We start from the raw sequence: 17990 nt of genomic DNA, 5'->3' as shown, positions 1-17990 counted from the left end.
TTTCCTATGTATATTCCCATATTTGAATCTTCTACAACTAGATATCTACTCAAGTAATAAAAGAAATACAATTATCCCATAAACATGTATTTTATAAAATAAAGGACTGCAGGGAGAAAGATAGGATTTATGAACATTACATAACATAGGATTCACATTGGGCAGTTCTTCCACTGATTTACACCCTATCCTAAGGGAGTTAACTTCCCCATCTCTTTTCTACTGCTTTTCCCTAAATGTTTTTCATTGATTTTAATAAATCAAATAATTCAAAGATTTTTTAAAAATAAAAGTATTTACAAAAAAAAATAAAAAATAAAAAAAAATAAAAGTATTTACAAATGAAAAATAAAGGCTTTTTTTAAACATTTTTAAGAAATACAAGGCCAACAGAAATTGATTTCTTTAAAAAACTGAATTGCAATATAAAAATGGATTAGTGTCCATTTTCACATTAAAAATTGTATTTCAGAGCCCTGGGTGGCTCAGCGGTTTAGCGCCTGCCTTCCGCCCAGGGCATGATCCTGGAGACCAGGATCGAGTTCCGCATCGGGGTCCCTGCTTGGAGCCTGCTTCTCCCTCTGCCTGTGTCTCTGCCTCTCTCTCTCTCTCTCTCTCTGTCTCTGTCTCTCATGAATAAATAAATCTTTAAAAAAATAGTATTTCATATAAAAAAATACGAAGCACCTCACTAATTAAACATGTTAATTTGAACAAAAGTAAGGTATTTCAAATTAGAAAAGTATTTTTTAAAGATTTTATTTATTAATTTAATAAAAGAGAGTACAAGCAGGGGGAGCTGTAGGCAGAGGGAGGGAGAGAGAAGCAAGCCCCCTGTTGAGCAGGGAACACAGTGCAAGGCTCAATCCCAAGACCCCAGGATCACGACCTGAGCCAAAGGCAGACGCTTAAACCACTGAGCCACCCAGTTACCCCTAGAAAAGTCTTGGAATTATATTTAATTCTCATGAGGATGTGATTAGATGCACAATCAAAAAATACTTTAAGATAGATAAATATAACATTTATGGGAAAAAATTGATAATATTATCAAGAGTAAAAATGCTTATGCTGTTTGAGCAATTATTTTTTTTTAATATTTTGTTTATTCATGAGAGACACACAGAGAAAGGCAGAGATACAGGCAGAGGCAGAGGGAGAAGCAGGCTCCATGTAGGGAGCCCAATGTGGGACTTGATCCCTGGTCTCCATGATCACTCTCTGGCTGAAAGCAGACGCCCAACCACTGAGCCATCCAGGTATCCCAGTTTGAGCAATTATTTTATGTGTAGGAATCCAAACCAAAAACATAGTAGTCAGAGATGCAAAAAATGACTTTTATACCAAAAATATTTGGCAGTAAAAATATATATTTTTAGGAATCTCGGGCGGGCGTCCAGTTTGGGTCTAGGTTGGAGTTAGAGGGGTGGAGATGCGGAAGGAAGCCCCGCCCCCTCGAGCGCCCCCCGCGAGTGGAACCTTCCCCCTAATGCGCCCACTCGTTTGAAACTGCAGTTAGAGGCTGCGCAGTATCGGTCCGATGGGGCGCTCCTGCTTGGGGCCTCCAGCCTTAGTGGCTGCTGCTGGGCTGGCTCCCTCTGGCTCTTCAAGGACCCTTGTGCCGCCCCCAACGAAGGCTTCTGCTCCGCTGTCCAGACAGAAGCCGGAGTGGCTGACCTCACTTGGGTTGGGGACAGGTATCCTAGTGGCTTCCGATTCAGGTGCTATTGAGTTGTGTGAGCTGGACAAGAACCAGACACTCATTGTCAGCGAGTTCTGCAAGTATGAGCATGATGACATCGTGTCAGTGTCCTGAGCTCTGGCACGCAGCTCACTCTGGGCAGGTCACCTGTGTCACGGCCTCTTCCCACAAGGATTCTATGTTCCTTTTATGCGGTGAGGACAACAGAATTTTACTCTGGGATACCCGCTGTCCCAAGCCAGCATTACAGATGGGCTGCACTGCCTCTGGCTACCTTCCTACCTCCCTGGCTTGGCATCCTCAGCAGAGTGAAGTTTTTGTTTTTGGTTTAGAAGCCAAGCCCACAGAGACTTTGTGAGAGACGCTACGTGGTCCCCGCTCAATCACTCTCTCCTTACCACAGTGGTCTGGGACCATCAGGTCATCCACCACATCCTGCCCAGAGCCTCTTGCAGCCCTTGGACCTAAGAGTGTTTCTGAATAGATCGGATTTAAGACAAAAAGCAAATCCCCCATGAGTATCCGCTCCCTTTGCCCCTGCCCTGTCAGCTTGTGAGACCACACAGGAGCCTTACAGTATGCTCTGCACCAGATCTGGGCAGTTAATAGGCATTGTCTCTCAGCCTGAGGGAGACTGAATTCTGGGATCCTGTAGTCATAGGGAAGAAAAACTTTCTTAAAATTGGATATGTAGGTATGTCTGAGTGTGTGTGTGTAGATACATAGTTTTTGGTGGTGGGAGGGAATTAAGTCCATCTTACATCTTTCCCAAGCTCTCCCCCCTACCAGAAACAAAAACAAAAAAAAGTTCACAAAAGGGTTTTATGCTTCCTATGTAGCTGTGCATGAGAAATTAGCCGTGACTGGATGAGGTATGGGATGTGGGCATCCCTGGGTTCTTGGAGGCAGCTATATGCACTACTCATGGAGATGGGAGCAACTTTATTTTTTATAGAACTTAATCTGCCTTTCTCATGGCATGCTTCCATTCACAAAAATCCTGCTTAGCTTACCTCAAGGAAGAGTCAGGACACTCATCATAGTTTTGCACATCTCTTTGCCATTAAACAGAGTAAAAAATGCATTTTTCTGGCTTTTCAAAATTTTGGCTGGTGCCTGTGTAATGCTCCCCCTCCACCCCCTGCCCATGGAATTGTATATATGAAAGATGAGTGTCATAGATGCCATGGAAAAAAGTTGGGATGATGGAGAGCTTAAAATTCAGTTAAGTTAAAAACTGACACAGACCTGCAGAAAAATGTCAGCCATGTTTCCCACTGAAAAACAGCTTGAGGCCTGACTCTCCTGGCCTCTGGATCCCATTCTCTGGACATAGGAAGTCTGAATGCTGTTTCTGTGGACTCTGAAGATTTTATAAAGTACAGCATCAGAAAATCAAAAATACTTTTTGGTGAGATAAAAAGCTTAGGCTTTGTTGGCCTGTCTTTTGAAGTGTGTGTTATGTGCAGTTAGACATATCTCACTATGTGAGGCATCAGGGTATCAATCATGGCCCAGGATTTGTGTGTGTGCTTCCCTAGCCCCTTAAGAGTAGCTAGATGGAATTTAAATATTGGATTACTTGGGTTGGTGGACTGGCTATTGCCAGAAGTCCTGGTCAGTTATTGATTATGAAACTAAATACAATCAATTATGTACTTTGGTGCTTTGCAAGTTTAGCTCAGCTGCAGTCACATGAAACTGGGCAGTTTGAAGGAATATGGACAGAATATTTTAAGTAAAGCTTCCATGCTTCACCCTTGCCAAACATGAGCTCTGTTGTCACAATGACCCCAAGTAAAAACATTGGAATTTGTAAAAAAAAAAAAAAAAAAAAAAAAAAAAAATATATATATATATATATATATATATATTTTAAAGATTTTATTTATTCACAAGAGACACACAGAGAGAGAGAGAGGCAGAAACATAGGCAGAGGGAGAAGTAGGCTCCATGCAGGGGGCCTGATGTGGGACTCTGGGATCATGCCCTGAGATGAAGGCAGACACTCAACCACTGAGCCACCCAGGCGTCCCTGGCATTAAAAATATTGAAACTACGCAAGTGTTCAACAATCTGGGGATGAATAAAATAGATGTGAAAAACATATGCAATACTATATTATTAAAAACAATTTTAAAGAAACTTTCAATACAATGTAGTGTTCGTTAAAAAAAAAGCAGGATTTATGACTGTATATGATCCAAAGTATGTTTATTCATTTATTTTTAAGATTCTATTTATTTATTCATGAAAGACAGAGAGAGGCAGAGACATAGGCAGAGGGAGAAGCAGGCTCCATGTAGGGAGCCCTGAGACTCAATCTCAGGACCCTGGGATCATGACCTGAGCCAAAGGCAGACGCTCAACCACTGAGCCACCCAGGCATCCCCAAATTATGTTTAAAGAGGAGAAATTACAAAAATCTTCTCTGATCCATGAAACTTTCCAAGACTTTCAACGGATGCCTGAAACCATGGATATTACTGAAGCCTACATATACTATGTTTTTTCCTATACATACATACCTATGATAAATTTTAATTTCTAGATTAGGCACAGTAAGAGATTAATAACTAGTAATTTTTTAAAAAGATTTTACTTATTTATTCATGAGAGACACAGAGAGAGGCCAAGACATAGGCAGAGGGAGGAGAAGAAGGCTCCATGCAGGAGCCAATGCAGGAGTCGATCCTGGAACTCCAGGACCACGTCCTGAGCCGAAGGCAGAGAGACGCTCAACCACTGAGCCATCCAGATGTCCCAATAACAACTGGTAATAAAATAGAATGACTATAAAAACATCATTTGCATTCTGAAAATTACCTTGATCAAATAGGAACTGAACCAGTAAAACTTATGTATCAGGAAATTTAATGATACAGAAAGAAGACTAAAAAAAAAATATTTCCTATCTATAAAATCTTTATCAGATCCATTTAGTGAACAAATTGTTTCATTCAATAGCTTTTTATTACTGTTCTGCATCCAGTTCCTGTTGACAAATACTCATGTCATGAGAAATATTACCAACATATTTATAGGGCCTATGTGGATAGTTTCCACAAGTCCTGGGCTCAGCACAGCCAACCTATTTCAGAGAACCACTGAATTCTATTATCCAACCTCAGTCTTCAGGTTGCAGAGGAAGAAATCGAGGGCCACAGAAATGAAGTGATTCACCTAAGATAATTCACGTAAATAACAGGCAGAGTTAGTCCTCTGCTTCTTATACTACTTCACAACAAATTTATACATCTCACAAACTATCTTAACAGCATCCATTGTTGAATTTTGCATTGCAGGTATTTCCTGTGAAAACACTTTTAGCCAAATGGTATAGACAAAAATGGAAGAATTAACTGGACATAAAATTGAAGAGTAGAAAAACAAAACAAAACAAACAAAAAAAAACAAAAAAATTGAAGAGTAGGTTCAGGAGAAATTATACAGCTAAAGATTGTAACTAAATGAAATTTATGATAATTTTTAACCTTCTCTTTCTCCTTTATACCTTTTATTTTCTATTTTTTTTAAATTTTTATTTATGATAGTCACAGAGAGAGAGAGAGAGAGAGAGAGAGAGAGAGGCAGAGACAGAAGCAGGCTCCATGCACCGGGAGCCTGACGTGGGATTCGATCCCGGGTCTCCAGGATCGCGCCCTGCGCCAAAGGCAGGCGCCAAACCGCTGCGCCACCCAGGGATCCCCGGGATCCCCTCCTTTATACCTTTTAAAGTGGAAATGGGTAAAGCTCTAGCTTTTGCACTTGTTGCTACAGAGTTAAAATCTATGGAACTGTAAACTCTAGTGTAATTAAAAATTAAAATGATCTCAGTGTTTCCATGGAAATAAAAAGACTTCGTGAATAAATAATCACTATTATACAACTGACACAGAAGTCTGTTACTCTGAAAGCCACAAATTGTCTTATAGCTACTATCGGCTTGTTTTGTTTTGTTCTTTCCTGTATCTTTTGATGAAATTCTTCTTTTTTTTTTTTAAGATTTTATTTGTTTATTCATGAGAGACACACAGAGAGAGGCAGAGACACAGGCAGAGGGAGAAGCAGGCTCCATGCAGGGAGCCCAACGCAGGACTCGATCTCGGGTCTCCAGGATCATGCCCTGGGCGGAAGGTAGCACTAAACCACTAAGCCACCTGGGCTGTCCCGATGAAATTCTTGAAAACCCAAATACACCCGTATTTTTTATTCATATAATTCTAGTATCAAAGCATTACAAGGTATTTTCAAATGTTAATCAAACCTGAAAAGAGAAGAAGGATCTTCTTAACACAGCTAATATATTTACCAAATTCTAATCATCTTCTTAAAGGCAGAATTTAGGGCAGCCCCGGTGGCTCAGCGGTTTAGCGCCACCTTCAGCCCAGGGCATGATCCTGTAGACCCGGGATCAAGTCCCACGTCGGGCTCCCTGCCTGGAGCCTGCTTCTCTGTCTCTGTCTCTCTGTGTCTAATAAATAAATAAAATCTAAAAAATAATAATAATAATAAAGGCAGAATTTATTACTGCTACCTAACCATATTTTAGGCAAAAGCAAAATAATTAAAGAAGTTTAATGTTTATTAAATAAAAAACTGAATAATGTATAAAAAGGATAAAAAATGATAGTTTAAGGTAGTTGGTTTGAAAAAAGACTAGAAAACAGGGGCGCCTGAGTGGTTCAGAGGGTTGAGTTTCTGCCTTTGGGTTGGGTCATGATCTTGGGGTACTGGGATTGAGCCAGGGAGCCTCTTTCTCCTTCCTCCTCTGCCTCTCCCTTCACTTGTGCTCTCTCTCAAATACATAAAATCTTAAAAAAAAAAAAAAAAAAAAAAGACTAGAAAGCAGAAAGATTTTTCTGAAATATTTTTACAATCAGGTCTACAAATCTGATATGCCTCAATTGTAGAGAAGCGATATATATATACCTGGAATAGTAAGGGGCATTTAGACTGGAGTTACCACCTTATATTGTAATGTCTCTTGGACACCGCTATGATAATACACTGTATACACTGAATATGTATTTGTTAACTAAGAGACTGAAGAGATTGCTTTAATTAGCAACTAATCTAATCTGTGATACTTCCTGCCCCAACATTACCTCCCAGGTTCAAAGTGGACTTAATTGACCAGTTTTAAGCATTCTTGGTGTTCCTTTTAACTTCTCTTTTTTTGTTTTTAAAGATTTTTAATTTATTTATGAGAGAGAGAGAGAGAGAGAGAGAGAGAGAGAGAGAAGAGAGAGTGACAGAGACAGAGACATGGCAGAGGGAGAAGCAGGCTCCATGCAGGAAGCCTGATGTGTGAGTCCGGGATCACGCCCTGAGCCAAAGGCAGACACTCAACTGCTGAGCCACCCACATGTCAGTCTTTTAACTTCTTAATCTAAATGTTGGAGGGCCTCAGGGCTAGATCCTGGGCATTCTTCTCTTCTTTATCTGCATTTTTCCCTCTCAGGTGATCTCTTTGTTCTCCAGTTTCTCATTATCATCCATGTTGATAATTCACAAAAATGTTTATCTACAATGCTGACCTTTGGACTTGTAATTCTAAGTACCTACTTACCATTTCCATTTGAAAGTCAAAACCAACCAGGTTCAAAAAGAGCTCTTGCTTTGTTTTTCTGAATCTATTCCTTCCCTCAGTTTTCGTCAACTCAGTAAAATTCACTACCATTCACATAGTTGATCAAGGCTAAAACCTTAGCTGGAGTCATTCCTTCCCTTCTTTCACACACATCCCCACATGTCCTCCCCCAAAAGCCAACCAATCAGCAAGTTCTGATGATTCTATCTCTAAAATATATCCTGAATTTGTCCATTTCTCTTTGCCTCCTGTATCCCTATCACTCTAGATCCAAATCACCTAAACTCTCACCTGTGCCATACCAATAACCTCCTAATTGCTCCATTTCCATTCATGTCTCTCTATAACATATTCTACAACATATAAACCCGGGTGCATCACTTCTCCACTAAAAATTCTCTAACGTTTTGTTTTACTCAGAATGAAATTGATACTACAATGACCAAGGACTCTAAGGCCTTCTGTACGTTTCTGACCTCATCTAATACACCACCTAATACACCATCTAATACGCCTACTTTCTCTCCTTTTTTTTTTTCTTTCTCTCCTTTTTTTCCCAACTCAAGGCCTTTGCATTACTATTCCTCCTATCTGTGAAGCTCTTCCCTCTGCTTTTTGAATGATGGTTCCGTTTGTCTATTAAAATGCTATTTCCCTAAAAATACCACCAAAATAACCTGTTGATAAGCAAAACTAAGTTTTTTGCTTATTGCAGTAAGGAGAATTCTACCTTGACAGACCTTAGCAGTGTCTCTGAGGAGGTTGTTTATGAGGTTCTGGGGGTCTAACTTCAGTTTTTCAATACAAGGGCCTCATTAGTATTGAGTAGTCTGCAAGCCTGATGGGGAAACCTCAAGTCAAGTAACCCATCAAAAAGTCCTCCTCCTCACATAAGTAGGACCATCTTAGTACTTTTGCCATGCTCAGCTATTGTCTGGGAGCAGCCTGTGAGAAGCACAGCTTCTGCACCAGCACCATGGTAGATCCAGAGCATAGCAGCTGGGATCCTTTGTCAATTACTCCATCTGCAGCAGGAGCTCTGAGGGACTCATTTTCATAGCTGCCGTGGCCTACCTCTTGTGCTAAACAGATTTATCTCTTCTCACAGATCAGAGTGCCAGACTTCTATGGTTCTTCTGGGCCCATTTTCCTGAGGGGAAACTTAGAAGGAACCTCTAACACTGTAGTTGATCTTTGGAGTTACAACTGGTATTCATCTTCTCCCACTTCCAGTAGTTATTCTAATTTCCCTCACTCTCAGCTATTAACTCACCAGGTCTTGGAGGCTCACTGCTGGTATTGATGTAGGAAAGATGCTAGTGTTCGGAACTGATGGCCAAGAAATAATTCTTGAGATGTCTTTGATACAAAAAGGTGGTTTTACTAATGCACAGGGAAGGACCCATGGGTAGGAAGAGCTTCACTGGGGTAAGAAGTGGTGATTATATACTTTTAAGTTGGGAGGGGGTTAAGGAGAGCCTAGGTCTCTAAGGAATTTTGGAAGGAAGGCTTCCAGGATCTTGAGGGGGAGTGGGGGCTAGCTATTGTTGGGAAAAGGTCATTTATTACTGTCTAATAAGACCTTAGCCATGAGACCTTTCAGATGTATTATTGGTGGGTCATATACTTGGGGAGATGACTGCTAACACATATTTTGGGGGTTAAAGGAAGTTTCCAAAGGGATTTTTATATGTTAAAGTAGACTTACAGGATTCTGGGGGTCAGGCTAACATTCCATTTTGCCCTTAGCAAAGTATTCACATTGAGACAGCTGAGATCCTAGAGAAAATGCCACTTGGCCTATATCAAGGACTTGTCAATGGGCTGTAAGTAGTAAGGAAATTTAATTTTTCTTTTGCCTTTGTTTCCCACATCAGTATGACTCAAATCTCAGTTTCTGAGGGGACTAAGCAATCGTATCGTTCTTATGGTGACACTGCTACATGCACCCATTCACAATTATAGTGGAGCATGGAAATAACCAAAGGTGCCCAAATGAATCATCTGGGTTCCACAGTCCCTCTGCTCTATGTCCTCCTGCTGATCTGGGTTGATTACCCTCTCCAGTATGCTGATGCCTTTTCCTACCTGTTGGTGCCTGGATACAAGGACTTCAAAGTGCCCAGACAGCAGCTTTATCTTATAGTATACAAACTTTTGTGTGTTCCCTCGCAAGAGTATGCTCCCTTTGGGGACCAGGACTCCCAACCCTACAGAGCCCAGAATTAAAAGGATGGGAAGCACAAAATCTCCCAGTGTGTCATTGGGGCTATTTCTGATTCTGTCCCTTGGTTATTGCATTCATGTATTCTTCCTGTCAGGAACACAGCACCATAGAGAGGTCTCTGATTTAAGGCATATATTACATCTTCAAGAATCAACATCCTTTCAGGATGTTGCCTCTAATGCTGGAGCTCTGCTTTAAGAAGGCCATTTCAGCATTCTACCAATGTATCATCCTAAGTGCAACAATTTTTTGAAGAAACAGACCATACACATGGTTTTGCATACATATTCATATCTCTCTGTAACTATACAGAGTATAGCCTTACTGGTTCCATTTAACCTAGGTGACCAACTTTTATTTCTCCCTAGACAAAAGTAGAAGATAGGAAATAAGAAATTGCTTAGTTGTTTTTCTAATGAGAATGTTTGTCATATTGTCTTTATACATTTTAAGGAGACCTATGTATATAACAAAATCCATGGGCCTGGGTGGCTCAGTTGGCTAAGTGTCTGACTCTTTTTTATTTTTAATTTTTAAAAAATTTTTTAAAAATATTTTATTTCTCCATAAATGAGAGAGAGAGAGAGAGAGAGAGAGAGAGAGGCAGAGACACAGGCAGGGGGAGAAGCAGGCTCCATGCAGGGAGCCTGCCGAGTGTCTAACTCTTGATCTCAGCTCAGGTCTTGATCTCAGAGTCATGAGTTCAGGTCCTGTGTTGGGCTTCACACTGGGTATGGAGCCTGTATTAAAAAAAAAAAATCAAAAAGCATTTTCACATCTGTATCTATTTTATATTTTATTTTATTTTATTTTATTTTATTTTATTTTATTTTATTTTATTTTATTTTATTTTATTTTATTTTATTTTATTTATTTTTTAAGTAAGCTGAGTCCCAACTTAGGGCTTAAACTCACAACCTCGAGATCAAGAGTCACATGCTCTACTGACTAAGCCAATAAGGCACTCCAATCTACATCTATTTTTAAATATATGACAGCAAAATAAAACTGTTTAGTGACCAATTTCATTCATTTTTTTTCTTTAGATTTTACCCAAGTATTCAAAATTATCCATCAATTAACTCAATTTGACCCTTGTCTAAGGTCTTTGAGTTAGCTAAGGAACTAGAAACTATGATTTTAGTTAAATATAAAGTTCTTTTAAAAAAAAAAAAAGATTTTATTTATTTGAGAGAGAAAGCATAAGTGAGGGGGGGTGGGGAGGGGCAGAGGGAAGACAGAGAGTCAGACTCTCCTGTGGAGCAGGGAGTAGAACTCAATTCTAGGACCCCAGCATCATGACCTGAGTGGAAGGCAAATACTTAACCAACTGAGCAACCCAGGCACCCCAAATATAAAGTTCTTAAGAATTTTGATATTATAGAAATAACTTAAGATTATAAAACTTTTTAAAAATATCATTACAATTTTATCTAGTCAATCATGACTCTAAATTTTTGTAAGCTTAATTTGTAGAAATAATGATATTAATTACTTGTTTGTCCCATAAAATCAATGCAAGGAGTATATAAAGTTTAAATTATGAGATGTTCTATCTTTTTGTATAAACTAGCATATTGTGTTGGCATTAATTTGATATATTAAAGTAGGAAGATAATTGTTTTTTAATCCTTTAAACCAGTATGAATAATTCATTCTAATTTGTCCACTGATTCCTCCATCAGGAATATTTTATGAAAATTTTCTACATAATATATAAACTTTGTATTTATAAATGAAGTTATGCAAACTCCTTAAACCCTATTTCAAAGTCCTTCATCTTGAAACCAAGGTTTTTTTTCTTCTTTTCTTGCAGTTCTTTAAAAAATATTTTATTTATTTATTTAATCTGAGAGAGAGAGAGAGAGAGAGAGAATGAGCATGAGGAGGAGCAGAGGGAGAGGGACAAGAAGACTCCATGCTGAACATGGGAGCCCAACTTGGGGCTCACTCTCATGACCTTAAGATCACTACCTGAGCCAAAACCAAAAGTTGGATCTCAACTGACTGAGCCACACAGTGGCCCTTTTCTTGTAGTTTTAACCAGAAATATCTCTTAAAAGCAATTTTAAAGAAAAAGAAACAAAATTTAATGATTTTTCTATTTTAGAAATTGTTCATTATACATTCCTAGATTGAGCACATAATGACAGAATAATTGTTTTTGTCAATTCTTAATGTTTCCCTAGGAGGGAAAAGAAGAGGAGGAATAGAAATTTAAAAAGAGAAGGAAAATAAATTAAATAAATAAATAAATAAATAAATAAATAAATAAATAAATAAATAAGAGAAGGAGCCACCTTTAGTCAAATACAGAATTATCAGTGTAAAAGATTAATTATCTCTTTTTAATTAATGAGAGGGAAAACTTTAGATGCGGGAAAATGTATTTGACATACATGTACATAGAAGAGGATGAGGGAGAAGGAATCAATCATTACAGCTGGTTTAAATTGTTAATACTTTAAGTATAAAACTGAGAGCGTATTACACTAAAGTGATCTTTCTCTTTTAGACCAACAAGAATATCTCCTTATGGGGTATTTTGAAGGGAAGGAGAAAAAGTCCAAAGGAGAGACAGAAGAGGGAAATGGAGGAACATGGGATGAGGAAGTGGAACAGAAGAATAAAGGACATCATATTCAAATTGTGATTTGAAAGGATTTAGAAAAGACAGTTCTAAATTTTTCATGTTTTTCTCTTGCCTTTGCCAAAGAATCTTTTAAGGAGGCAATTTCATAATCCATTGAATATATTTTGGAAGTTTCCTCTTGCCTTAAAAGTAGACAACTATATATTTGGGTATTGAGTTCATTTTGCTTCAAATCACCTCCCCAAAGGAACAATTGTGTTTATATCAGAAGTTCCCCCCTCCAAAACAATTATAATTCCAACTAATTCTTTTATCTAGAAAGTAAATAAGACACATTTTGATTCTAGCATAAATACATATAAGATGCAGGAATCCAGCCCAGAATGGCTACAGAACCAAACTAAAGATAAACCTGAGTCTGAGAACACTCTAGCCAAATGTGAAACTTGGGGACTTCCCTGTTAAAGAGAACCAGACTTTCATGGACAAAATAAAACAAGAGTGGGCAAAATTCTCATGAAACTTTCATAAATTACTTGAGACAGTTTTCCCAAAGGATGCCAGTCTCAAAAAAAACCTTCTGAACCTACAAGTTTACACCCACCTTCATCCCTATGAACCTCTTCTTATAGATGTATGATGAAGAAATGACAAGAGCAAACAAACAGTAATATAGACCATAATAATGTAGATTTCTACCAAAGAAAAGTTTTTCAAACCTGATCAATCAATGGATTAAAAAAAAAGAGTTTATTCCTAGATACAGTATGAAACTAAACAAAACAAACTGGCATTTGGAGTATCTGATGACACAATTAGAAATCAAAGCTCAGACCCAACATGAACTTACCTCACCACTTTCATTGGAGAGACCCTGTGCTGGAGGCTGAAAAGGCCTCAGAAAATTATGCTGTTTCCAAGGTGACCAGATTTTGATAAGATCTCCAAGACCGTCAAACGCTGACTCCTTTAAAATACCTCCAAAATAACCTGTTGATAGAGCAAAACTGAGGTTTTTGCTTACTGCAGTAAGTGAAAATACTATCTGGATAGTCTTAGTATCTCACAGGGGAAGTCAGAGGTACGATATTTATGAATTCTGGGATCTCTTTTAAGATGAAGTTGCAAAGAAGAGGATCTGAATGGAATTACACAAAGTTTATACATAATACCTTTTTGATTGGACACTGGAGGTAAGAGTTTGGAAGTGATTCTTTCACAATCTTTTGCCTTCTTAGACTAATCTGTTATTCACTCTATAACCTGAATTGTTCACTTGCCTGGAACTTCTTTGATTTACAGTGTTTTTTCGAATTGATAGTACTTATCACACCATTTTATAACTGGTTGATTAAAAAATTGTCTGCCACAGGGCACCTGGGTGACTCAATTGGTTGAGTAGCCAGCTCTTGATTTCAACTCAGGTCATGATTTTAGGGTAGTGAGATCCAGTCCCACACTGGGCTCCTAGTTCAGCAGGGAGTCTGCTTGAGACTCCCTCTTCCTCTACCCCTCCCCTTGCACATGTGCTCCCCAAAATAAATAAATCTAAAAAAAAAAATACAACTGTCTGCCACTACATTGAGTCCCTATCAGGCTAAGATTAGGTTTTATTAATCTTTCATACAGCCAGCAGGTAACACAGTGTCTGGTTCTCAATACTCAGCCACTATTAATAATGATTGGACAAAAACATACAAACATGTTGACTAATCTGATTTTCAATTTATGAACATGAACCTTAAATGCACCCTTAATCAAGGAGACCCAACAATAATATTACATCTCCTTTGCCTAATTACTTTCATACTAGCTTTTCTCCCCAACATGCTTCCCCCACACACCCATCCTCACAGTTATATAAAGGCCTGCTTCTTATTTCACTGAGAAAATTGAATCAGTCAAAAGAGAATTTCCAGACTCTCAATTGTACCCACCTACTAGCTTCTTACCCATGTAGTGTCCCTTGTTATCTATCTATAGATAAAGTATCCATGGTCCTATCCAAAGTCAAACCCTTTACTTAGGTACTCCCTTTCTCCTACTCAAAGACATTTCTTTAGCAATTTTATCCCCTCAACAACTTCCCCTTCTCTCTTTAGGTTGTTTTCCCTTTATTTTTTTATAAGGACACTCTAAAAACTTAAATATGTATGGTAATTTATTCAGAAATATTTTCTAAGCATCTGCCACAGTCACAAATCAATGGGAAAAAAAAAAAAAAAAAAGACAAAGATCCCTGCCCCTACTAACCTAGTAGGGAGAGACAGATAAACTATAAAGTTTGTTCTTAATATAGTGGCCAAATGATCCTTTTGTTTTATTTAAAGATTTAATTAATTAATTAATTTATTTATTTAGAGAGAGAGAGAGAAAGTCAGGGGGTGGGGGGGCAAAGGGAAAGGGAGAGGGAGAGAATCTCAAGCCGACTTCATGCTGAGCATGAAGCCCCATGCAGGGCTTGATCTCATGACTGAGATCATGACCTGGGCTGAAATCAAGAGTTAGAGGCTCAACCTACTAAGCCACCTAGGCATCCCCAAAATGATCCTTTTAAAGGGCAAGTCATATTATGTTGTCATTCTTCTGCTCAAAACTTGGCAATGGCTTCCCATCTCCACTCTGAGTAAAAGCCAAAATCTTTATGATGGATTATGAGACCCTACGTGATCTGACTCCCTATTATCTCTCTGACCTCATTTCCCAGTACTCTCTCACTTTCTCACTCCACTCCAACTATATCAGCCTTGTTGCTGACCTTCAAGGGTAGTGAATACCGCCCAATCCTGTAGTTCTCTTATTTTGCATTACTCTCCATCGTATCTGCAAGATTCTCTTATTCCCTTTAAGAATTTGCTTAAATTAGAAGTGAAGCCCATTCTGATTGCCCTATTTAAAAACTGCAACTCTTACCATATTAACTCTCAAATGTCCCTTTTTCTCTGTTCCATTTTTATACTACGTCACTTGTCAACCTAATGCATAAGTATATAGTATGCATACAATAATATATTAATATTATTTTATTAATATATAATAATATATTTTAATATTTTTTACTTAAGTACATAATGTGCTTATTATTTTAATATATATACTTATTTACTATGTTTATTATTTATTATCTATTTCCCTCTACTGGAAAGTAAACTTCAAAAGGGCAGGAAATATGTCTTTTACTGAATGAATGATGACCATCTTTAAGATTTTAGACTGTCCTTGTAGAATATAAATGTAAAAACCCAACAGTTTCTAGTAAAGCAATTATAGATAACAGTAGTCATCGCCAGAAATTTGTTTTGCAATTTTATGTAATCAAAGATTACTCTATCATTTCCATTTGGTCATTATACCTATCTTCAGAAATCTGCAAAATTTAAAATTTCATCCAGATTTTAGAATAGCTTTTTGATTCAATGGGCTCCTTTAATGGATTAGTTTGATAGAACTTTAAATGTAACACCTACTAAGCAAAATGTAAAATTCTTAGTCTGGCCCTCTAGAATTTCTGCCATTTAAGCACTCTCTTTTCAGTCTTTACCTCCACTTCTTTCCTTCATTGAGTCCTAAAGTTCTCATTAAAATGAACTTTAACAACAACAAAAAAAATGAACTTTATATTTGTATCCCCAAATGAGCTTTATAATTCTTTAAGATTTTATTTATTTATTAGAGTCAGAGAGAGAGAGAGAGAGAGAGAGAGAGAGAGAGAGAGGCAGAGACACAGGCAGAGGGAGAAGCAGGCTCCATGCAGGGAGCCTGATGTGGGATTCGATCCTGGGTCTCCAGGATCACACCCTGGGCTGAAGGCAGCACTAAACCTCTGTACCACCGGGGCTGCCCTATAATTCTTTCTACTTGCTCCTTGAATTTTATACATCTGGATTTACTCTCATGTCAATGTTCTGTCATGAAAGACCCAACTCAAAGATCCTGTAATCCTAATAGATCACTTATTTTCTGGACTGTGTGGCAAAAGGAATATGGAATGGTATTAGACAGACCTTGCTACCAATATTAACTTTATCACTTAATAGTTGTTTTACAACCTCAAGCAAGTTACTGAATTTCTGAATTTCAGTCTCCCATTTGTGGGAGACACCATTAGTGGCCTAAACAATAGTCAATGAATTCTGTTTTATTAAAATATAATTTTTCTTGAAGCAGTCTAGAATTTTAAAAGAACTACATTTCCTAGCATCCCTTATAAGTAGGGTGGTCATATAATACTCCTAACCAACGAGACAAAAATGAAAGTTAAGGATGGATCTCCTAGGAGAGACCTTTGGCTCACTCATCCAGCATAGGCCTTTTGCTCATTCATTCTTCCTATCTGAATCCTGATCAATGCTGGAAGTAGAGCAACCATCATGGACAAAAAAGCAGCAAGTATACAGATGAAAGCCACATATTAGAGATGGTCATATGAGAAGATTAAGGAAGGGTGAGTTCGTGGTGGCAACATGGAACCACCATACCAGTCCTGGTGAGACTGCTTTCAGATTTGGTTTCATTAAAAAATAAGACCTCTTTATTTGGTTAAGGTATGTAATCATGTCTCTGTTGCATGCAGCCAAAGACACTCCCTAACAGATACATCATTTTGAAAATCAGGATGAGGTGCCTGGGTGGCTCAGTTGGTTGAGTGTTCAACTCTTGATTTCAGCTCAAGTCTTAATCTCAGGGTCATGAGTTCAAGCCCCATGTTGGGCTCTACAATGGGTGTGGAGCTTACTTAAAAAAAATAAGGATAATGCTTACCTTTCAGGATTTAAAATCTTATTATTAATATTAATCATAAAAATGAACATATATTGAGTGTTATAGGTTCTAAGGTCTCAACATAGGCTAACTCATTTAATCCTCATAATAGCTTAGTTAGTGGCTACTACTACTATTTCTTCAGAGGAAAGAAAAATACAAAGAACTGAAAGTTTAAGTAATTTGTCCAAAGTTACACAGCTAATAAAGAGGAAGTGGCATTCAAATTTAACTGTCCAACTTCAGAGCATACGCTCTTAGCAACCAGTCTTCGCTATAATAATAAACTACTTACTTTTTGCCAGGCAAAATGCCAAGTGCTTTAACAAAACAATATAAAGCACCAAATAAAATGTCTGATGCTTACTAAAATGTCAGTTCTCTTCCTCATATGTAATGTCTTCTTCTTAATTCTTATATGATTTTATCCATATTCTTAGTATTAAATTTACCATTTTCTACCTTGTATAAAGTTATATATCATTTGTAAGAGACCCTAAGTCCCTTTAAGGCAAACCTTTAAATATTCATTTTGGTATCTTACATGGCTTAACTCTGTGAGGCACACAGAAGGCTGAGTCACTATGATTGGTGAAACCATGGCAGTGCAGATTGGAAATTATACCATAAAAGGTGGTCCCTATACAGTCAGGCTGTTCTGGAGAATTACTTTGAACCAATTCTATACCTTAAATCCCACTATGATATACCTACCTGCTTCACTCAGATTTGTTGTACTTTACTCCTTTTCATAATCTATCCTTGCACTTCCCTTACAACCTCCTACGTCCTCTCCCAATTCGACTGCTCCTGCAGAAACCCAAATGTGACATATTATCAACACTGTCTGGAGAGCTTTCATATCTAGTCAAGATGGAGGACAAGTGACCATATTTACTCTCCTGCCTGAAACAACTATAAAATTGGATAAAATCTATGAAAAAATTATTCTCAAAACATTGGATATCATTCAAACAAGGACCGTGATCCCTGAAAAATGGAAAACAAATGAGATGAAACCTATGTTATCCCAGATTGCTGTCTGAAGAGTTTCTTGGCTGTGGCAGATGGAGTGGAAAACCACGCAAAACCTCCCAGAGTAGAGGAGATGAA

The 17990-nt window shown here is 38.0% G+C and overlaps 1 protein-coding gene and 1 pseudogene across 6 annotated transcripts in view; one reads left to right on the top strand and one right to left on the bottom strand.

The window, feature by feature from the left end:
* The window catches only part of CARF (calcium responsive transcription factor), a 103070-nt gene that overhangs the window by 18377 nt on the left and 66703 nt on the right, over nucleotides 1–17990 (bottom strand). The window contains exons 17-18 of one of the 6 annotated variants that reach the window (XM_025441967.3): nucleotides 12967–13106; nucleotides 5907–6177 (exon numbers count right to left, since the gene is read on the bottom strand). In XM_025441967.3, the coding sequence (XP_025297752.1) occupies nucleotides 13086–13106 (21 nt within the window). In that variant the 3' untranslated portion in view covers nucleotides 5907–6177; nucleotides 12967–13085. Of the gene's footprint in view, nucleotides 1–5906; nucleotides 6178–10016; nucleotides 10264–12966; nucleotides 13107–17589; nucleotides 17688–17990 lie in introns of those variants that run through there. The other 5 variants (XM_025441965.3, XM_035710734.2, XM_025441966.3 and 2 more) reach the window with 5 other exon arrangements.
* Nucleotides 1433–3537, top strand: LOC112656569 (methylosome protein 50-like; annotated as a pseudogene).

The sequence above is a fragment of the Canis lupus genome, chromosome 37 (assembly GCF_003254725.2).
Source record: "Canis lupus dingo isolate Sandy chromosome 37, ASM325472v2, whole genome shotgun sequence".
Taxonomy (NCBI): domain Eukaryota; kingdom Metazoa; phylum Chordata; class Mammalia; order Carnivora; family Canidae; genus Canis; species Canis lupus.
Note: the sequence above shows the minus strand (reverse complement) of the source record. Positions and strands in the feature narration are given on the sequence as shown.